Genomic DNA, 23,898 nt, shown 5'->3' with positions numbered 1-23,898 from the left:
ATCTGCATTTCAGGTGGTATTATTCTTACAACTAATAAAAGCTTTCAGCACTCACAAGAAAATTACTTTACTGAAGATTACTTTCCCTAATATTATCTACCTGGTAATTTCTGAAGATCTATTCTCACAGAATTCACATTCAAAGAATTATAGTACGCATTAAATGCAGGATAGAAGACATGAAAGGAAAGTCTTGTTCTTTGCTGTCCCCGTTATTGCTTTGGAGGTAACTGAACTGCTCACACTAGAGCTCTAAAACTGATACAGTTCACAGCTGGTTTTAGGCAAGAAAGCATTGTGCTGCAGGTCGTCTCAATTCAAAAGAAATGGATCTACATGTTCACTTTTAAAGGAAGCCTGTCGTGGTTTAATACTGGCCAAATGCCAGACACCCACAAAAGCCACTTGCTCACCCTCCCCTGCCAGAGCTGGGCAGAGGAGAGAAAAAAATTAACAAACGGTTCATGTGTTGAGATAAGGACCAGGAGAAAACACTCCATGGCAAAACAGGCTCAACTTAAAGGTACCAAGTGAATTTATTTCTAACAGAGACAGAGAAGGATAATAAGAAGCAAAATAAGCCCTTTCTACCCTCAACCCCTCCCTCCTTCCCAGCCATAGCGCAGGGACACAGGGAGCGGGAGTTTTGGTCAGTTCACCACTGATATTTTCTTCTGCTGCTCTGGGAGAGGAGTCCTTCCCCTCTGAGGACATGGGATCCCTCCCACGGGGCACAGGTCTCCGTGACCTTCTCTGGAGTGGGTCCACTCTCAAGAGCAGCAGTCCTGCCAAAACTGCTGCAATGCTGAGTCCCTCCCACAGGCACACAGCCCTCCCAAAACTGCTTCGACATGGGTCTCTCTTCCACGGGGTGCAGTCCTCCAAGGACAGGCTGCTCCAGCCTGGAAGCGGGGACCCTCTCTCGTTACCAGGTCTCCCACAGGATCAAACACCCTCAAGGCATCCACCTGCTCCAGCATGGCCAGCTCCTCCATGGGCTGCAGGTGGATCTCTGCATCCCTGTGTATCCCCATGGCTGAGGGGCATAGCTGCTTCACCACAGTCTCACCAGAGCCTGCAGAGGCTCTGGTGCCTGGAGCACCTCCTCTCTCTCCTTCTTCACTGACCCTGATGTATCCATTGTGTTTTCCTCACATGTTCTCACCTCCTCCTCTTCTCTAGGTAGAAAAAATTATGTGTCCTTTTGATTTTCTTGTTAAATCTGTTATCACAAAGGCATGATGATCAGCTCTAACTGGCCCAGCCTTGGCCAGCAGCATGTCCATCTTCAGAGCCATCAGGGACTGGCTCTGTTGGACACAGTGGAAGCTTCTAGCAGCTTCTCACAGAAGCCACCTCTGTGATACCCCTGCTACCAAAAACCAGGACATGCAAAACCAATATAAAGCCTTGCATCTGTTCAAATCTACTTGTAAACATACTGCATAGCTGGGATCAACATATACTTCATTTTTTTTATCTGCCTTACTGCCAGCAATCTAATGTTTTTAATCTAAGTAAAGAGATGTGTTGCAAGTACTGGTTCAACATGATGAAGAAAAGATACAAAATCTATGTAAAGCAGGGATTTTGCAGATGGCACAAGTCTATCCATAAACTGCAGAAGCACTCACTACTACTCTTATCTGAGCAAATACAGAAAAGAAGACAAGGGAAGCATGATTCTAAATGGATGCAACTATAGAATTTTAAACTCCCGGATTTAACTTTCGCTATCCTCACAGTTCACTTCCCTGGATGAGAATGAATGTTATTTAGGTCACAGGATGAGGAAACAGCTCACACAGTTTTCAACATGTGGGTACAGTTAAGATTTATACAGTCAGTGTTTTGATAGGGTTTTTTGATAAAATCACAAAAATGAAAAAAAAGATCTGATTTCACTGCACTCTTTTTGAGTTAATAGTAATACATACCAAAACAGACCAAGTACTGCCATAACTTTTAAGACAAGTACATTTGTCCAAAGGGTTAAAACTGACAGAGAAAACTCATGACTACCAAACACCAAACAAAACAACACTCAACCTACAAGCAGAATTGCATGTACCAGACATTTGAATAAGAAGGAGCAGAACAAGAGTCCCTCAAACTTGTAGTAACATACAAGTAACAAACATTTCTAACCAGCCCTCAGTAATAGACATGGTCTTTTTGCATTGTAAAACTTCTGTTTGGGAAATTCAGAAAAATAACATTTAAATGTATTGAAAGAAAAAACCTTTACACATTTGGCTGAGGAAGTTGAGAGGAGGGATCAGAACTGAAAAGGCTTTTGAACTGAGTTTGCTTCACCCCTGAGAAAGTGAAAGAGAAGAATGCAAGACGCCTCCTTCACTGTTCGGCTATGCATCAGTCTGTTATACCCTACTGAAAAATGCAAAACAGAACAAATATTTTTACCTGCCAAACTTCTGATTTTTCATATGGTTCCATGCAGCTCGTGTGACCAGGAACGATCCCCGCAAATGAATTCTGTGAATTATATCTAGGAACAAATTGATGTCAGTTTAGTAATTCCAAGATTTGCCTCCCAACTTGAAATGAATTGAACCATGTTTCTTCTTCATGACAAAAATGCACTCTCTTCATACTCTGAAACTATTACTAAAAGAATGATGGGCTATTTTTTTTTTTTTGGTCTTGACAGACCATTTCTCAGTACTTGCCTGAACATACACTGATCATGAAGGGGTTGCCCACATACACTGCCCCTTGGATGGGGCTCTCCTATACAGAATTCAAAAGCATTCAAAATTCTTGCACTAAGCAGACTCAGACAAGAAATACAGAAGATAGACTGTCTTTGTAAAAGTCTTCTCCATTGGCTTATCACCATCTACCATCTCACTTGCTTTCTCTTCTGTCCTTTGGCACATCAGTTTGCTTCCCTCTCTTTTAAGAGAGGAAAGAGTTTGCTTTTCCTCTCTCTTTGGTCTTTTAAGCCTGTTTAGTATTCAGCCACTCAGTGCTGGCCCTAGGAATGTTCTGCTCACAAAAACTATTGTGTGTAATTCACACGTTGCATGGCTCTTTTTCTTATTACATTTGGCAGCCAGGAGTGGGAAGAAAAGCCTTTCTTCCCCTTTGGAAGCACAGACCTGGTTTGCACACTGAACACAAACAGCTTGCCACAAAGCTTGAAGAGCAAAAGGTAAGCCTTCTGTGCCTTCTATTCCTTCTTGTTCCCATGGGAGTGATGTACATGTCACCTTTTACACAGACAGTACATTTGGAAGTCATTTTGAAATCAACTCACCCCAATCTTCATCACTTATCCGAACAAAGGAACGGTCTCTCAGGATTCTAAAATGCAACATTAGGAAAACAAAACAAACACAGGATCAACATCTTTTTACACAAACTGGACAGCCCACACTCAAACAGGACAAAACCCTCAGGTATACTTACCCAGCATTGTTTATAACAATATCTGAAATTAAAAGAGGAAACTACTTCAATGCGCTGATAAAATACAAGCTTGTTTCTATTTTTCTCCCACTTCCAATATATACAGACAAGACCACTGGATATATACCTGATATTACATATATTCTATAGCTCCTTGTCCTGATTTATGAATTCTACCCTTGGGCAATAACTATAACATAATACTTCAGGACAGACAAGTCTCAACTCAACAGGGACCTCAATGGGACAAAACCTGAAAGGGATAGCTATGAAGTGCTGGCTGCCTAGGAATCCAATACCTGCAGGATACAGCCATCCTGTACAGTTTCATAGCCTGCTTTGAATTTCAGAATACCCCAATTAGGCAGTTTGCACCACCATCTTTGTTGCAGTAGCCCAGATAAAAACTAGTGAAACCACAGAATCACAAAGTTGATAAAGCGACCTGGATCATAACAATTTCTTGTCAGATATTTAATCAGGTTCCTGTTGGTTTGGATTAAGTGTACTTTTAGCCATTTAACCCTGAGTGGCAATCACATGGTTAAAAAGAACTTTAATTGTTAGATAAAATACCTCAGGGCTTTCTTTTTTCAAATCTATTAATCCATTTTGTTGACCTTATGTAAGCAGAAGAGCTTCCAAAACATGAAATGTTGCCTTCAGCAACATTATTTATGCTAATTCTATGCAGCTAATTATAACACTCCATAGACTCTGTGCTTTGTGACAGAAATTGTTAACCATTAATCAAGTTCCAAAAATATGAAGGGCAGGAAAATAAGAGTCATATATTAAGTTTTAAACTTCTGCTAAACCCACCAAAAAACCCAGAAAAGTTGGCCATTCAGATTAAAAGCTGAAAGCCCCTTATTCAGATTTCACTGACTACAGGCATCAAAGGTTGGTGAGTACCAAACTTCATCAAAATGTATTTCATACACATGTTGTTAATTGCACTGCTTATAATGGCTTTGAACTTGCAAACAAGTTTCAACACAAATTAAGCAATTGTACCTATCCTCCCAAAAGTCTCAAGTGCTGTCTTCACAAGCTTTTCACCATCTTCCACAGAATCTGCAAGAAAAAAGTACAAATTTTCAAATAAAATTAACTGGATACACTGCACTTCCAGGATATTAATAACTAATTCTACTAAGAGCTAAGAAAAATTAATCGTGTACAGCCCCATTGAAAACTAAATTCAAATCCAGCCATTATCTGCATGCAGCCTAAAGCAAATCCCACACAGAAGTCTAAATGGCACAATATTTGCCATTCCAAGAGAAACACAAAGCATAGCAAGCAAGAAGTATCCATTCTCATTTTGCCTCTGAAAACTGCAGATGGACAACTGCTTCATAATTCAATATGAAAAAAAACAGATAAAAGGGCATTAGTAGACAAAACAATTAAAAGAAGCAATGCACTTGCTTTTAGTATCTGTCTCCCCACTCCACATGACATTACACCTGTTTAATGTATATGTTATTGGTAAACTGGCAGTAGCCTTTCACTAAGCAGCATCAACTTTTCATTTAACATGTCCACTATTCCTACAGATAAAGCATTACATTCATCTAGAAAAATAACATACCATAATTGGGTACTGCCTTCCCTCCTTTTGCTCTGATTTCATCAACAACTTTGTCAGCAGCTGAGGAGCTTTTGCCATATCCCTTAAAATCACCTCCAAGATCATTCACTGTGCATGACAAAGAAATGAAACTTTTGTTGTTAACACTTAGACTTCATGGTCTGTCCTTACCTTATTGTCACACTGGAGGTTATAAGGAGTATTAATAAAGTCTGCTGCATCTGGATCTTACTGAAAACCATAGATGACCAGAGAAAAACAGCAGGACATAAGATTAGTTTTTTTAAGTAATGCAACATACATCATCCCTTTTTCCTCCTAAAAAACATGGAAAACAGAAACTTTTCCCCCCTCTACCATGTATTCAACTCACTTGCTCTGCCCACATTACCTTTGTAACTGTGTTGCAGTTCAGAGATTAAGATCTAGATTACACCCCAACCACAGGCAACTTTATTCCAGTCTCTAAGTATTGCATGAACCCTTAGCAAAACTGGCATGACTTTGTTCCTGTTTAATAGAGTAGCTAAATGTTACCAGTCGACACCACCATAAAAGAGATCCAGCGGTCAGAACAAAGTGAGAAGTGCCTGATCTGGAGCTTCAGATCCTGCTCCTGTGGCATAAGAGGTCTGCCTGACACACAGAGCTACTCCAGGCTGCTCTCCGCGCTGGGGCACGAGTCACTAATGGCAGCTGGAACACACCATCGCCACACTCGGCTGCACTCCTGCATTTGCACATCCCACAGCTTCACAGCATTACCAGGGGAACAGAAACACTACCAAAAAATCCCACACAAACATTGTATTTGGACAAAGAACTTCAAAAAATAGTAAGAAGTTGTTTAAATGGCTTCAAAACAGAATTGTAAGAAAGCCATAATTGACTGAATTTACATCCAGCACTGGTATTCTGCTAAACAGTCTTATAAATTCCAGCTTTCTGCTTCCAACCTCAAGAAGCCAAACACAGTGAAATCCACAAAACATGCAGGATATTCTTGCTGGTCTTGATGAAAACCAGCAGTGTCAGGTCTGTTGTATCATCGCAAAATGAAATAGACCCATTTTGTGGTTTTGTTTTTTTTTTTTAATTCTACGTAAACAGGACCATGGGTTGCCGGATACATCACAAAAATCACTCTGCATTATCCAGATAAAGAAGTCTCATCTGGAATTCCACATTCAACTTTGTGTGCAGCACTTCAAGAGAAATGTAGAACCATGGCAGAAAATTTTTTGATTAAATAAAAATGCCAAAGTCCAGAAGAAGTGAGTATCAAAAGGGGAGGGATATGACATGTCAAAAAAAGACAAACAACCATCAACAAACCAAACCAAATCCAAAAAATGCCCAGCCAGAAGCAGGAAGTACAAGTACTTTTACAGACTGATGCAGAAAACAAAGGAGACAAAGATCAATATCTAACAACCCAAACATGCAGCTAACACAACTCAAGTGAGGCATTAAGGAAAATTTCTAAGTGTAATGATGTGTTAAGATAGGCAACACAGGCAGACTGCTCAGTCTGCAACATCCATGACACTAAAGGAAAGCAAGTCAGGAATAACACCTGGGAAAGAAGAGTGAACAATCTGGGTGGTAAACATATACAAACCATTAACTCTTTTTAAGACCTTGCAACTCTCTACCACAGACAAGTTTATATATGCTTGTGCCACATTTCAATAGTAATTTGCTGACAAAACCTTAATTAAATATTTGGTAAAATTTTCAGAGGCGGTAAAGTACCTTAGGCCAAGCACAGGCACTAACTGAGTTGAAACAAAAATAAGTATGCAAGAAAGAGTTGAGCTATCCTAGGCTTTGAAAATAGTAACTCTACGAGTGTGACAGAGCAATGAAAAAAACCCTAACAGCAAAACAGACAAATAACATTACTTTAAGCCCAAGCTTTACATCACGTAATTCTCAGTTGAAAATACGCAGCCAAAAAGAGCCAAAGACTGCAGTAGTTTTGGCAGAGCATAGTTATAGTCTGAATCTTGGGAAGAATTCCTCTAAGGCTATGAGCATGTCATTAGCAGAGAAGCAGAAGCAAATGTGAAGGGTGAAACAGTTGGTGCAGAGCACCTGACATCTACAGTTCAAGTTTTTAAACAATAAGCCAGCTGATTTCTTTGCGGTATTCTGGTGTCACAGACCAAATACAGATGAACAATGTAAGTGTGCTGATAGATTGTATCTTCTGGTTTGTACTTTAAAGGATTCATGCAATTCAATACCATTTCACTATGCAAACAAAAATACAAATAGGATACACACCATGAGAGATGCTTCAAAAGCATGACTCTAAACTAAACTAAAACAGCATCACAAGAAACCTCAGACAGACCAGAAGAAGTAGTAGATCTGGACATAACACAGGATGCTAGACAAAAGCAAATCATCCCTTTTTTCTGCTTTCAACTTTTCCGGACAAGAGGCACGAAAGAGATAAAGAATGACAAAAAACAGTGGCAGCAGGCAGCCTTTGGGTGATGAGAATAGGGAGTTTTCCACCTAGGTTGTTCTTGCCAATCCAACCACACCAACAGCAATTCACTCAACAGAGATGCAGGACTGGACAAAGGTGTCATGCTGGGGCTTACTGTTATTCTTTCAATATCTCAAAATACTCCCCCAGAGTACTTGATCATTGTTCTTACACCTTCATTCCCATAACTTATAAAAGGGAACTTGTTTTAAAGAGATAAGGTAGATATGAGCGTCATACCTGATTGAGTTTTAAAAAACTTAAATGTTTATATAAGTAACTTCTCAACTCTTTGAAGACAGAATGTTAAGAGAAGAAGAGAAACAAATGCAAGCATGAAGAGGTAATACTGCAAGACAAGATGAAGTGTGGTGAAGTTTCCAAAGGGAAACAAGGGGTTGTCCTTACAGTCAATTCTTAACGTATTGTTTAGTTATTACACAATAAGGCCAAGAGACAAAGAAGCATTAGGCGTGATCAGGAAACAGAATACATTTTCTTTCTGATCATTCTGGAAAGTCAGACCACCACCATCTATAGAGAGTCAGTTGGACTCTTTATATGGACTGCTTTAGTGTCATAATTTTTGCTAACTAAGAACTCAGTGTGAGTTATTCACATCAATAGTAAATACAGCAAGTGTCATAGATGGCAATTAACAGAAAAAAAGAAGAAAAAACAACCTCAATTTTTTTAAGTTGTCTATACACATACTCATTTTTAATGAAGGAAGTAAACCCAAACAATTTTTATGAAATTTTTGTAAACTGAGATTGTGATTGTCATTAGAAAACAATAAAAAAATGCGAGCAATTTCTTGTCCTTAATCTCTTTAAACACTTAATCTTGAACTCATCAACAATACCTACAAATTCATTCCTATGCAGCAAAATCATAAAATCACAGAATTGTTAAGGCTGGAAACATCTTGTAAGGCCAAGTCCAAACATTAATCTAACACTGCTAAGTCCAGGAGTAAGCCATGTCCCTATGTGCCGCATCTACACATCATCTAAATACCTCCAGTGGTGGTAACTCAACCACTTCCTTGGCCTGTTCCAGTGCCTGAAAAACCTCACAGTCAATAAAATTTTCCTAAGAGCCAATCTAAAAACGGCAATACCAACTGCTGGTGAGTACCCAAAATACAATTTAACCTTCAGAATTGCCTTGTGATACAGCATTTTTCACACCTAAATATGCCCTGCTAAGGTTCAACCAAGGAACTGCAAAACCACCAGAAATCCTTTACTGACAGCTATTTGGCACTGAGCCACAGAAAGAAACAATGTTATTGAGTTACATTTCAGTAACTTCTTTCTTGGGAAAAGGCACTGTAAGATAACATATTCACATATTTAAATGGTCATACTGGAAGCCTTCTGAGCCGTATTTACCTAAGACAACATACTCTCTGGCCACAGATTGCAGTAAAGACTTGTAAGCACAGATGAAAGAAATCTAGGAAACTATGTGAACCAAACTGGCCTTCCAGCTAAAGTGAGCCCTTGGACAAACTTGGGCAACTTGTTTCATAAGAAAATAAAGCTTAGAGGCAAAATCAAACAGCAAAAGATAAGACAGAAAACCATTAATTAACAAAGGTTACTGTAAAAAAGGGCATGGACTGCTGAATGCAATCTATGTGAAAAGACAAAGGTTACTGTCTAAATCAAGTTAGTTAAGATAAAACTTACCAACTACTGAAGCTCCTCTTTCAGCAAAAGCCAGAGCATATGCTCTGCCCAAACCTAGTTTAAAAAAGAGAAAAAGTTAAAAACAGGAGTGAATTTGTTTTCTGGATCACAATTCAGACAAAAGCTACACAAAAAGTAATTACATCAAGAAAAATGCATCAATTCAACACAAACACCTCGCAGGTTCAAAAAGAGACATTATTTCCCCCAGCAGCTCAAAATTTTTATAAGAACAAAATATAAAAGTAAGCAAACAGAAAAATAGTAAACAAAGCTTCCAGTCAAGAGGAAATAAAAAAAGCCACGCTCACTCTTTGTTATTGTATTCAACAGAAGCATCTGGGAAAGCTGTATGCTGCTGAGTTTGTGCTTGTGATAGAAAAATACACTTGAAAGGAAGAACTTTTAATGTCCTGAAGAAGGAGGGGATGTTTCAAGTTAATTAATTACGCTCTGAGTGAATAATATACTTTCCTAGTTAAAGTAAGGATTTGAAAAATAAACTGAACAAAATTTAACTGAAGATATATTGACAAAATCATTTGGATACAAAGGAATGCCTAATACCTCAGTTAACCAAACAGATACATAGTTTGCCTATCCTAAGAGAAGACTGTCATCTCTGCATCACATACAAAAGCAAGGGTCTTGAATCTTCACTCTGGCTTAAATTCTAGTTGTGTTTGGCATTCATTACAGTAAATTATTTACAGATATATTATCCACTGTACCAGTCAAAAGTTGTTGGGATTAATGGCACTGATCCTTTTTTTATTCATTTCAAAAAAAAGGAGATTGCAATGATCAAAAAGTGATCAGACAGAAAAGAGTTTCTCAGAATGCTAACAGATCTCTTTGCACCTCACCAGGACATTCAAAGCCAGTTCCCAAAATAAAACAAAAAAATAACTGTATAGAATGTTTTGAAACACACTAATCTCACAGAAACAAGTTGAAAATTTCCTTAAGATTCCCTCAGGCCTCTGCAATGGAGAGTATCACATGTGAAATGCATACACATCCACTGCTCATCTACCCAAGTCCAAGAAAACCTCTCTTGGTTTTGTTTTGAAAAGCCACTGAGAAGCACAAAAAACCCAGACTACATTATACATACTGGCCTTCTCAACTCCTAAGCAAGGATTAAACACTTGACAATCAAAACTAATCTTAATAAAAAACAAGATAGGTTGCATAAACTATGTCCAACACAGTAATTCACAAAGAATCTGCCCAAAGTGAAAAGAAATACTTTTTAGATATGTGTGTATGTGAAAACACGTATCATTTTAACACAAATTAGTGATACAGATGTCTAATTAAATTCCCAACTCTGATCTGTTCACCAGCATCCAAAAAAGATCAATGCTGAAAAAACAATGCTATTAGTAATGCAGCCTAACTGCCGTGATGTAAATTAAATAAAAATAAAATGAGAACTAATTTGTAGATAACAGGACCTCCTTTAATCTTGGCTTGAATTTAATCAACTCTTACTAAAACGCTGTTTTGAAATAAAACACATGAGGTATTTTCTCTATTAACAAGCCATTTTTAAGCAGTCTAACCCTAAGAGTACAAGGGTCACTGTACACACACTTATGACATGCAACTTTTACTCAGTGCAATACCTTCTAGAAGCCTTGTTACTGCCACAGCGACCTTGTTTAGCTATTATGCAAGGTCTTAACCTGCTCCTCAGTGAAATTTATATAGGGAAAAGGCCACAAATATAGATCCGGTAAAAGGAGAAAAGGATCATTAAAAAAACTGGTCCCAATTACTATCAGGTTGGTCACCTTAATATGATGTACATGGATTTTGTTCAGTGCTTTCTAAAACATCTTCACAAGACATTACTTAACCTAGGGCCCCAAGATGACTCCTCTGGCTATGTACAGCACCACAAAATGGGAGCAAAACTCCACTGTGGGGAGGGCAGAATCTTTTCAGAGTATGGCTGAACAAGTTTCCTAAAGAGCTCATCACAAACACAGACTTTGCCTCTCACTCATCCACAACGACAGCTCATATTTCCACTAAACCATCAGACTAGGCAAAGGTCAAACTATGGACGCAGAGGAAGAAAAAAAAAAATAAATAAAATGAGGAAGAAACAAGCAACAAAAAAACCCCAACCAACCACCCCCACGCCATAACAACAAATACAAAAACATTTCCTGGCAAAGCCAAGCATTCCACTGCAGACCGCGCTCCCTGGAGGGATCAAGCCTGCAGACCACCAACAGCGCAGGCCAGCCCCGCTGCTGACAGGATCTCTCCCTGCCGCTCCCGCCTGCCTGCAGGCCGGCTCCCGGGAGCAGCGCGGGCCGGGAAGGCAGCAGCAGGTGGGCGGCTGCTCTCCGCAGCACGGACGGCACACCCGGAACCCCGGCTGGGGCAGCGCCGCGCCAAGACACACGGGTCACGCGCCAAAGACACCAGCTCCAAGGCTCAGCGGAAAGGAATTAGGATACCAGGACAGCGTTCGGAGGAGGACACCCGTTTCTGAGCGGGGCGCAGGGGCGCTGCTGCCCGCGTGTGTTCGAACAGCGGGAGTCCCCCACGTTCGGAGGGATTACCAACGTGGGCCGTGTCCGGCCGGCCTCGGACGGCAGCAACTCCCGAGGGCAGCAGGAGGCACGGCCCTGACCCCTGCACAGCCTTGGCACGGCCGGGGCCGGCACCGACAGCGCCTCCCCCTTCTCTCCTCTGCGGAAACAACTCGCTTGTCCCCCTCGAAGCCGGACCGGCCGCCAGCGGGGCACCTGCCAGCGCCGCGGGCACCGGCGGCTGCACGGAGCCCGCACCGCCCGGGCTTTTCCCCGAGCAGCTCCGCCGCCTACCCGCGGGTGCGGAAGCCGCGGACGGCGCTCACCTCCTCCAGCGCCGGTCACCAGCACCACCCGGCCGTCAAACCTCAGCCCAGCCATAGCTCTGCACCGCCCGGTCCCGGTCCCGGTCCCGGTCCCACTGCCCGTGCTCGGCCTCGCCGCCGGCCCGCGGGAGGGACAACGCGGGGCGGAGCTGGGCGGGGCGCCGTACAGCGCATGCGCCAGCAGCGCTGCCCGCTGGGAACTGTAGTGTGGGATGGGACGTCATGGGATGGGCAGAGGGAGGGATGGGGAGGAGAAAGGAAAAGAAGGATTGTGGAAAGAAGGGAGAAGTTATGACGGGCTAGGATGGGATGAGGAGAGGAAGGGAAAGGAAGAAATGGGAAAGGAAGGGGAGAGGATGGGCAGGGGGAAATGATAGGGAGGATGTGTGCTAATGTCTTTAGGAACGGTTCGATGGGTGAAAGTCTGGGTGTTAACGTCTTTGAAATAGGTCTTAATGTCGGTATTGACTGCAAGCAGCAGGTTTGTTGCAGAGCCCAGACAGCTTGGCTCCTGGAATGGACAAGGTATGCACAAGTTTGGGTTTCTGGCCTTTGGGGTGAAATGCCAGGTTCAAGGGGGGATGTGCAGCTCGGGAAGGCTGTGCTTTCCTAATACCTCACCCCACGGGGAAAGTAAGAGGGCATCATACGACCAGGAGTTTAGGATAGAAGGTGGTTGCGTCCTCCAAAACCTTGGGACGTGAAACCCTGTGGGCATGTGCCCCAGTGAACTCCTTCCCTTTACTGGAATAAAGTTACGGGATTTCTCTGTCTCCTTGATGGACATCGGCTTTTCACAGCGTGATTTTCCATACAAAAGGAAGGAATGGGAAATGGAGGGGAGGGAAGGAAAAAGGACAGGTTAGGGTTGGGGGAAGGAAAGGATATGATGGGATGAAGAGAGTAAGGGATGAGAAGGGTAAGGAAGAGCTGCAGAGGACAAGGAGAGTCTCGGGAGGGAGGCAGTCGTGCCCAGGATCAGCCCTGCCCGGCCCTGCTTTCCCAGGCTGGCTGTGAAATGTGGGAAGGAGCGGCTGGTCCATCTTGTCTGCATGTCCAACATTGCTGGGCTGGATTGCAAGACCAGGCTGCCCTAATGTAAGACATCATGCTTCCATTTAAAGTTAATCCACAGTTACTAATTTAGTGTTAATATTACAGTTCATGGTGTGCAATTTTTTTCTTCCTCTATTTACTATTTCCCGATGGAAAGCACTGCTTTCAGCCCTGGGAACTCTCCGTACTGAGCAATGGAAGTGCAATACACTGCCCTTCCTTTGCCCCATGGATTTTGGCTGCCCATGTGCAGAGGGTGGTGCTGGGTGCAGGCACCTGGCATGCTAGTGCCCAGCATGGCATTCCCACCAGATCCAAAGGAGCTTAGAGGGGGCGCTGGTGGTGTGGGAACGTGTCTAAGAAAATATAAAATGTGTTTTACAGCAATTGTGGAATAGTGGTGAAGCTGAAGGAGAAACAGCCCTACAGACACCCAGGTAAAGAAGGAGTGAGAGCAGGTCCAGCTGCAGGAGCAGATTCCCTGGAACCCATAGGGAAGACCATGGTGAGGCAGCCCACGGAGGTTCACACTAGAAAAGGTTTGCTGGCAGGATTTGTGACTCCATGGGTGACTGGAGTAGCCTGCTCCTGAAGGAATACACCCTGTGGGAGGGACCCATGCTGGAGCAGCTCATGAAGAGCTGCAGCCTGTGGGAGTGACCCCATGGTGAAGCAGAGGAACAGAGTGGGGCACAAAGACTAGCAGAGTGCATTGTGTTTAGTTGAACCAGCCAGTGAGTTAAATATGAATGTACACAATCATTACATTATTGCAGGTGTTGTGCGAGACAGCATTATTCAGAATGTAATTGTTCTGGCATTTCATAGGGCCAATTCTTAAATCTAGTGGGTGCTCAGGGAACAGAGGTTTATGTAAGGAATGCGCAGAAATACATTTTGGGGAAATCATCTACGTATTCCCTCTGCACAGGTGCACTTTAATTCATTATTAAACTTTTGTATAAACTTTGGATTATTTCTGGAGCTAACAGAGAGAAAAAAATGGTTTTGCTGCCTGGTTATCTTCTTGTCTGTAAATGCTTTATTGTCTACACTGAAGAAAGGTGATTGTTTCCTGAGCGACAGCTATTTGGACAGAATAGAATAAACAGAATATTTATTCCATTCAAAAATAGAATAAATTATCATTTCTGACCTCCAGTCATCTGTGGCATTCATTTCTTTAGAAACAGTGGGAGCAGAGACGAATGGTCTATGATTTTACGACACAGTTGGGCTCGCAGGGGTTTGGAAGCTTCAACTGCAGCTTACACTGCGGGCACTAGAGCGAGCTCGTGGTACGGTAGGATTGCCCAAAGTGCCGCACTCCTAGTGCCACCCACAGGGAAACTACTGGAAACCAGAGGAAAACAAACATTTCTGAAGGCAGCCAGCGGAACGTGCATCAGATGAATAGTCTACAATCAATGACAAGTTTTAAGCGTGGGAAATATTTTTGACTGTAAGCAGAAACAACCCGTTGCACTGGAGGTGTGTTACTCTGTCACGGCATTAAATACCCTCACAACTAATTAAACTTCCGAAGTTTGTCTATGTCCTTTGAGTGCAGCTCAGTAGAAGAACGAATTGTCCATCGGTGAGAGGCCCGGTGCAGCTGGGTGTGTTTGCAGAGAACTTCACTGACTGTGGTTTGGCTGTGCTGTGCGGGGCGGCAGGAGCCTCTTTCCTGGGGGGGGGAGGAGGGCAGAGCGGTGAGTCACATTGCAACTGCTCTTCCTCAGGAAGTAAAAGATTGAGCCCTTAACATCTGTGAGCTTTGGGTCAGCCTCAACACTCAATATTTTATTGTTGCTACAGTGTGGGATTGGGCTCCCACCTGGGAAAAGAAAGGGAAGTCTCCAGGATGCTGTGAGAGCAGCATCTAATTAAGGCAGGAAATGCCCACAAGGATTGAGTGGTCATCTTTTCAGTACCAATTTTATTTGCATAATCCCCTATGTAACTGTATTAATCTAGAGCAGATCAGACCTATGGGTGCTTCTATAAACAAGTCATAAGAGAACTGGGTTCATTTTCAGTGCTGGTTTTGTCCAGCACCAGATCTTTCATGATCTTGAACAAACTATTTTAGCTCTAGTCTTTCACATTCCACAGTCTTCCATCTCCTGGTTTTTTTTAATAGATGATGGGCTACTCAAGAACAGGACTTACTCTTGAATTTGCTTAGAAGTTAGTGGTTACATGGTCCAAATAAAATCTGTCCCTGAGGTACTTGTATAGCAGAATTAGTTGTTTAGATAACAAATAAACAGGCTTTGTTAACAAATCAAGAACTTTTGCAGCTATTTTTAGATTATTTTATTATATAAAATAATATTAAAATATTATTTATTATTTTAGTATTAGCTTATTTTTGTGCATAGACTGGGATTAGAATCAAGGGAGAGCTCACACTTTGAAACAATTAAAAGTTTCCTCAACAGATTGGTGTTTTTTCCCATAAAACACAAAGTAAAGTGCACTGGAGAGACAGTACGTCACTTCTATATTTTATGTTTTTAAAGTTAAACTTGTATTAAAAAGACACAAAATACAAAAGAACCACTCTGTATGGACAGGTGTTTGATGGGTTCCCTTAGCAGTCAGAAGACCTTTATTTCAAAGTCATACAGCTGTCAGAAAATATCTGTATCAGTTTGAAAAAAGGTATGAGGGTAGTGGTTCTGCTTACCAAAGTGAGGTGTTGGTGCTGGAAACATGAGCAGAAGAGGTGTCAAGCCACAAACCAAGATCAGGTGCCACCGTGAGTTTTCAGTGATTGAGTCATAGTGCGAGAGTAATAGCAGGATATACACATTCCAAACACAGCCAGACAGGGTTTAACAAAATAAGTCAGTTCAAAAAAGGAGGACCAAGTTTGCTTTTAGTGAGCGATGTGCACTAGCATATATTTGTCATTAATATTTATACTGACATTTCTGACATTTTTTACCAGGAAAAATTTGCCCAAAATCCCGCACAATACCTTGTAATACTGAATGTGATGATGTTTCTTTTCTGTTACATTTCAATGACTACAGCATGTAAATTCTTTTCATTACCAGTAAATTTTTGTGCTGTGCACTGAAACGAATTTGGTGTTCTGGTGTTTTGGTGTTCTGACATCTTTTGGCTAACAGGTTAGATAATGGGGTGGAGCTTCTTTTCTTTTTCAAGTCTTACAAACTTGCCTGTGATGTGATTACTGTGAGAGTCTTAATCCCATTGGAAATGGTTTCTACTGTCTGCTGCTGGAGATGGTGAGCACCTTGGAAACTTTCATTTGGGGAAATAAAAGAATTTACTGACTTGCTTTTACTCTGTATTTTTTTAACATTGCTATATTAGCTTTTTGGATTAAAAAGATAATTTTCAAGTTCTTCATTTGCTTGCTAAATGGTTTTACTCATGGAGATTTGCAGAAGCCTATTCACTGGGAACAAAGACTTCTCTACAAACATGATTGAAAGGGAAGATATTTCTTTCCATGACCAGGAACTAGATACTGAATCTATGTAAAAAACTGTAGCACCTTCCACTGAATGCTGCAAAAGCCTGGCCTCCAACAGATGGTGTCTCCCAATATCCTTAGTGCTTTAAATGTCCCTGGGGTTTTGATCACAGGTGTTTTTTGCTGTGACCAAAGACACCTTGCTTGCAGGCAGGTCATCCTCCCCATTCCCCCTCTCCCTCTCTGCAGCCCTTCTCTGGCTGCGGGTGCAGAGAGGTCACTGATGGGTCTCAGGCCCTGAGCTGGCCACATTTTTATCTCACAGAAACCAGCTGCATGGCCCAGCTCACCACAGTAATTACTCTCCCAGTAAAAGTGTTTGCATAAAACTACTTAGAAACCCCCACTGAGGAATTCTTCATAGCCTGAATGTAACATTTCTATTGATTCCTTTCACCTGCAGGAATATCAGCATATAGTAGTATTTCCATCCTAGCTTCATTCTCCTGTCTTCTTTCATTTTTCTGTGAGCCTACACAGAAAATTAGTGAGTGGGGATTTTTCTGCCATTGAATCTGTTGTTAGTCATCTTCAGAACCTGAAAAGCAGCTTTCCTGATGAGATGTTGGGGAGCAGCCTACTGTGTAGTTAACAGTGCACACATTCTTATGCACCAACTGCAAATGTAAATGCAAACATTTTTATAGCTGTTGTCAACAACCTACATCACAGGAGGTCTCATATCCCTGTTTTGGCAAGAAACATTAATTTTGGCATTTGTTGCACATACCACTCAATTAAGTGCAAAACTCAAGCAGGGGGCACAAGCAGAGCTCTATGGGAGCTCTCAATTTGATTCCATCAGAGACTTAGGATTTAAGGGATACCAAAGCCCTGGGTCAATCAGGGCTCGGTGGACTGCTGAGCAGGTATGAAGTGACACAGTAGTAGAACAAACTTTTAAAGCAGAAACTAGTTGCTTGTGCATATTTAAGGCTTTGAAAATGCATCCTGTGGTGAGAAGTTAGGGAGGTGCCAGCAAAAGGTTATGGTGTTACTCCCATAACACAACCACACTATCTCTTAATGAAAAATCCATTAAATTGGTTCCCTTTAAGGAAAAGAAAAAAGAAAAAGAAAAAATACAGCAAAACCTCAGAAGGACATAAAATGAGAACTAAAACAAGAAGTAGAAAGATTGACAAATAACCATATGTCACATTCTGTGACACTTCTGCGGAAATCAGGTGCATATTTGCACTATTATCAAGTTATAAGTAAACAGATTCTACAGATGAGCTGAATCTTTAATGAATAGATGGAAAACTTGAAATGCTTCCTGATAAAACTGATTTGGTGCAGTTGCTTCCTGAATTAACAGCCATACTGAGATTTTGAACAGCTAAAAATTCCAAGAGGTTCTGCTCATAAAATAAAGCCAGGCAGCTCCTTTAAGGAACACAAAATGTTGCACAAAAGGTAAGTACTTTCAAACTGTGCCTTCTAAAATGACCTCCCAACCTGCCACCATGGACATTTTGCAGTTCTTAATCCAAATTTTACAGAACTTTTCTCTGTGCACAACATACATTCATTTTCCCCGGATTAACACCAGAGTTCCAGTTGTCTCTCAGAAATACCCACTCTGCCAGCTTCCATCCCAACCACCCCAAGAATGCAAATGAAAGCGAAAACACCACAGGTTTAAATCATCTGTATTCCATGGTGAGAATTCCTCCCCAACTAAAGTAAAGAACAATTTTAGTCAAGAATACATGAAGTATGGAATAGATGTCTCTATAGAAGCAAGATGGAGAACAGTCAACTAACAACATAAACACCTTTTCCTGTAGCTTGCTTGTACTCCTCTTCAGCACTTGCTCTCCTAATCACAAATTAGGTGGGAAGATGAAATACCCCAGCCAAGGTTCTCCCAACTCCAAACAGTAGCAAAGACTAGTTTTCTTTGATACTGTTTTATAAAGGGCCTCATTCCCTGTTTCCATATTTTGTAGCATGAGCCTCTTTTCTAGCTTTAGGGTAAACCACAGATCACAGTGTCATAGGATACTGGAACTGTAGGATTAAATATATTGTTTTACTTAGACAAAGCGAAATGCCTGTGCTTACAGCAGGTAGTAGTCCTTATCACAGTGTGGATGGCAAAGCAAACTTAATGAGATCTTTGTCTCATCACAGCCCTTCCTCCCAGAAAAGTGCTGAGCTTTTCTTTCCACATTTCCCTAATAGTTTCTCATATGATGGCGCAGCAAATGTACCTTTGGGAGTGTCCATACCACTGAAATCAAGACAGCCTGTAACTGAGACAGCTTTTTTAATCAGGCAAAGAGACTCACTTTAGTTCCAAGGATGAGATAATTTTTCTGTTGCTGAATTATCAAGATCCTTGAGATACAGAACCAGCTCTCTTGAAAGTAACAGCTGATCTCATGTCATGTCCCTGGACTCACGCACTTCTTCCCCCTCTGGCTCAAAGCCTCACCTCTTTCATTTCTGCAATTTCTTAGTAGGCCTAGCAGATCATACACAGTTGTGACTCTCCACAAAAATAAAACCGACCCCCTTAAAGAATGAAGGAAAAAAAACCACAGTATCTCCATTCCAGTCAGCGGAGTAAGCTGACAGTATCAGTTCAGTGCTTCTGGAATGGGGAAAGGCTGTCCTTTCATGTCACAGAAAACCTTAATTAACTGTAGGCTATCAACAGCCAGGGGACTTTCTTCTCAGAACCCTAGCCAAGTCCAGCTACTGAAATAGATTCCCCAAATAAAAGAATAAATCCTGCTCAAGAAAGCCAAGTTTTTCAACACTATTTAGTAATGGAGCATAACTAATTTTTATTCCCACATAAGAGAAGGAGGGCTGGTGGTATTTGTTCCATCTACACCCCCATACTCCTTGTATTAGAAAACTCTGACACAACCTAAGTAACAATATTTTTTATCCACCATTAGCAGCATTACTGCAGCTTGGCCAGAAAAATCAGCAATAAATGAATTCTGAAAAAATGTACTTCAAAATGTCCCACAGATGTCTTGCAAATGAAGAGCTTTGGGTTACCATGAGGTGCCAGCAGAAACTGGAGCACAATTGTGTGAAAAGCAAACACTTTTTCTCTTAGAATGATCTGAATTTATGAAAACCTTCAGAATTATATCCACTAAGAAGTTTCCTTATAGGACACAAAACACCTAATGAAAAAACCCCAAGGTATCTAGAGAGCACGATATGATACATAAGGCCAGCGGCTGTTTTGTTTCTGCTTGTATTTATGTGCATGATAAAAGCACATTTTAAACCAAAATATCTAATACAAACTGAAATAGGAATTAATTCATCATTAAGCCAATGAAAATCATGGTTTTAAAATACAGTGTTAAAATTTTTAGAGTAGACAGTGGAAGGCCTTACATGTAAAAGTAGTTTAAATCTAAATCACAGTAACTGTAGGAAGCTCTGCTTTTGTCCTCCACCTACCATGCCAAGACTTTCCCACAGGTGAGAACAACAAATAGCAAACAAGTTTTGATTGCTTGGGAAAGCTGGGCAAGCAAAGTACCTTTTTAATTACATTATTCTTAATCATTAAAGTCTGCTTCTTTGTTTGATGCTGTGTAATTATGGTACTTCCCAAAGTTATAAGACGCCTTTTTTCAATTTGCTCCCTAATAGAAAGAAATGCCGTAAGGGATGTTTCTCCAGAAATTGGTGTTGTGCTAGCAAGTAGAAATTTACGGATGGTTAGAAGATATACATCAGCACCTGTATTCCTCAAGCTCACAAAAAAAAAATGTGCATTGATACAGGAATATCTTGCCCATAAATCTCAACTTTAGAATTGGAAAACAGAAGTCTAAATAATAGAACTAAGAAAACAGAGGTCACTTCAGCCATATGTAAACATTAAGAAAAATTGATTTGTTACACAGACTGAGTGTACTGGTTTGAACAGCAAAACTAGTGAGACTTCAAGTCAGTAATACAATTTTTAATAGGGAAGAGGGAAAAAAAAGAGAAAAAAAACAAAATACATGCAATAATAAAAATAAAACCACTGACAGAGTCAGAATACAACCTGATACCCTGTCAGTCAGGGTGCTGGTGCAGTTTTCCTCCAAAGGGTCCAGCGATGATGTGGATAAAAACCTGGTTCTTCCTCTGGAATCCAGTGGAAAAAGGCTGCCTTTGGCGTTCTAAACCTCAGTTTTTATCTAGGTAGGAAAGGCTTGGCTCGTCCTCCTGGCTGGAGCATCTCCCAATGGGATGATGTAATCTTATCAGTTCTACAGTAGGACTCAATGGCCCATTAACAGAAGACATTTCCCACAGAGATAAGGATGATCACCCTTCTCCGATGGTAATAGAATATGTATCTTGTATTGTAAACCAGGACACTGAGCACTCTTGTAACTGCAAAAGAAAGCTTTTTGACATAGTGTGTGTGGAGATACTATTCCTTTGTTTTAATAGACATTAAAAAAATCACGTTAACCTCTAATATTTAATACTATATATGAATTGCAAAGCTGCAATATAATTTCAACTGCAGTATGCAAAATTCAGCATGAAAAGATTAGAATATTAGAATGGATAATTATTTCAAAACCTATTTCAAATGCTTCTTGTTCTGTTGGGTTTTGGTGTCTTTTTTTTTTTCCCCAAACTGAAAATAACTACATTACTAAGTCTTTCTGAGTAATAGTCACAGTGTGGGTTTGCACAGCAATTTGGTTTTAAGATAAATAGGAAAATTCCCCCTCCCAAAAGAAGTTTCATTTATGTGAAATGCAGAGAAGAACGATGTTACGCAATTTTTCTGGACAATTATAATCTCTTTTGACAGTGGTTTTATCCAGAACACAGATGTTTGCCACTTAACCATGAATGTTGGCTGACCTGCCCTAATCTCAATAAAAAGCAGTTGTAGCAGAGTTTGTCTGCAAATGGTTATGCAGACAGGAATCTTCATCTCATGTATATGAAAGTATACCCTCTGTAATACATTCAAAAGCACTTCAGGTAAAAAAAATGGCTCAGAAGTATATGTACTGAAATCACAGCTAAATGCTTACTACACTGATGAGGCTATAGATTAGAGCCAAAACAGTATTAGCAGCTAAAGTAAGACACAGATTATTCTTTTAGAGGTCAAATTACACTGTCAACCCAACCCCTCCCACACTCCCGCCCCCCCTCACAAAAAAAAAAAAAAAAAAAAAAAAAAAAAAAAAAAAAAAAAAAAAAAAAAAAAACCAAAAAAAAACGAAGCAGGAAAGCAGTGTTCATTTTTTTCATTACGTGAAGCAGGTAATATAGTCTATCTACCGCTCTCCTAAGGTTACCACATAATGTAATCCTGGGGTAAAAACAGTAGGAAAGGAGTTGACCAGTTGTGTCAGCTGCTCAGAATGGCAGCAAAGGGCAATGGAAAGCTGTGGTAGGTGGTCACCAGCCAGCCGATGCTCATCATAGAGAGACCATCCCAGACCACACAACATACAACTTACCATCCTACCATTTAGCACTGTCCGCTCTGACAATGAAGTGGGGTGGTTCTTCCTCTGCCAGACACTGAAAATGACAAGACTCTGATCTCTCGAAGAGCTACATGCAGAATTCCAGTTTACCTTTAAAAAGTTACATTATAGCCATTACAGCTAGAAGGGGCTGGAAAGCAACTGAAGCCAACTGCCATCACAATCACTTCCCTATTTTCTTGGGAAAGTGTAATCTCACTAGGGAGAGATATGAGAAAGCAATTGGCCATCTTCTCACTCCATTGTTTACAAGAATTTATGGGTGGGGTTGAATCTTTTTTTAGAGGAGATATTATTTGATATTTTCCTTTCAGGGAAAAAAAAATCACAAAACCAAACCACAAATCACCCCACATCAGTTGCTGAAAGCTTCCAGATTCCTGATGATCTCTGTACCTCCTAAATGGAGATAAATCTCAAGAGAACCCAAGGCCAAGAAAAAGGTTTGTAATTTACCCAATTGTGTCTTTTTGTTTGTCTGTGCATACAAACGTAATTAACAGGTGGCCAAAAGCCCACACAGAACAGCCCTGATAAACTCCCTATATTTTGTTTTCACTATATGGATGAGATCATGTTTGTTTACATCTTATAAAAATTATCCAAAGTCTTACTTAGCACTATGTCAATGTCTCTAGAAGGCTATAAAATTAAGTTCCAGAATTTCAACATTTTGATGTATTTTGATGGCATTAGGCTTTACATATTAACTAAGTATTGAAAAGACATTAATAATATGAATCACCTGAGGTACTGAGATGTAGATGCCCATTGTAAAATGAATCTATGATGACTGGATTTTAATGTATTAGTAATTATTACCCTATTAAAACACAGTATTATCAATTTTGCAACACTAAATTATGGGATTATGCTACCCCCTAATTAAACAGTACCACTGTAACCTTCTTTAAAATCCTGACTATGTCAAGTTTCTGCAAGAGGGTCAATGCCTTCATACAAGTGTACTACAGGCAAAAATGCTGTCAGTTTATTTCTGAATTTTCATAATCAAAACTATTATTTATGTATGCTGCAGGAAAAAAACCTGCAAAAGTATACAGCTTGAGTGCTATGTCATGTCAGAAGTTTGGAAACCCAACACAATTGGTTTCTTTCATCATTATGGAACTCATTTTTTTGTAATTCAAAATGAATGCCAGACAAGAACCATTGTTACAGCATCTCATAAAAATGTGAGCTAAACCTAAGTTCTCTTAGCTGTCAAGTTTTCATGCTTATAATCAGATATCCATGGGCAATTTTCACTTTTTCTAACAAGTAAATGGCCAGACAGTGCAGCTCAGTAAGAAGATCCTGGGTATTAAAAATATACATGACTCATATATGTGTAAGTAGGTGTTAATTATCAATGTACAAAGATTATTTCTGCAATTTTTATCCCAGAGAAAATTCAAATCTGAGCAATCAAAATATTCTGGTTCATGACCAAAGACAATCTTCTTCACTTTACATGGTACACACATGTAATACACCTGGTTCTAAAAAAGGTACTGTCTCCTCCTTACAGTAGGACATAATTTAAAAATAGGATTTGTAGATAAAACTTCTTTAATTGCTAGAAGTCAAATTCCTTTCTATTCTCACCCTAGGCGGAAGAACCGGCAAAGAAAACTAACAGCTTTCTCCTTCTAGGTAGGAAGATAAATGAAACACACCAGAAACCAAACACTTCACAATTTGTGTCATTTTCTCTTTGTTGCACCCC

The 23,898-nt window shown here is 40.5% G+C and overlaps 1 protein-coding gene across 1 annotated transcript in view; it reads right to left on the bottom strand.

The window, feature by feature from the left end:
* HSD17B4 (hydroxysteroid 17-beta dehydrogenase 4) overlaps nucleotides 1-12,208 on the bottom strand; it is a 62,371-nt gene extending 50,163 nt beyond the window's left edge. The window contains exons 1-7 of the mRNA XM_062513279.1: nucleotides 12,105-12,208; nucleotides 9,227-9,280; nucleotides 5,030-5,137; nucleotides 4,450-4,509; nucleotides 3,433-3,454; nucleotides 3,281-3,327; nucleotides 2,425-2,509 (exon numbers count right to left, since the gene is read on the bottom strand). Of these exons, the coding sequence (XP_062369263.1) occupies nucleotides 2,425-2,509; nucleotides 3,281-3,327; nucleotides 3,433-3,454; nucleotides 4,450-4,509; nucleotides 5,030-5,137; nucleotides 9,227-9,280; nucleotides 12,105-12,159 (431 nt within the window). The 5' untranslated portion in view covers nucleotides 12,160-12,208. The remainder of the gene's footprint in view (nucleotides 1-2,424; nucleotides 2,510-3,280; nucleotides 3,328-3,432; nucleotides 3,455-4,449; nucleotides 4,510-5,029; nucleotides 5,138-9,226; nucleotides 9,281-12,104) is intronic.
* Nucleotides 12,209-23,898: the final 11,690 nt, after the last annotated feature.

This window comes from Cinclus cinclus, chromosome Z, assembly GCF_963662255.1.
Source record: "Cinclus cinclus chromosome Z, bCinCin1.1, whole genome shotgun sequence".
Taxonomy (NCBI): Eukaryota; Metazoa; Chordata; class Aves; order Passeriformes; family Cinclidae; genus Cinclus; species Cinclus cinclus.
The sequence above is the reverse complement of the archived record's forward strand: the minus strand, read 5'-3'. Positions and strand labels throughout refer to the sequence as shown.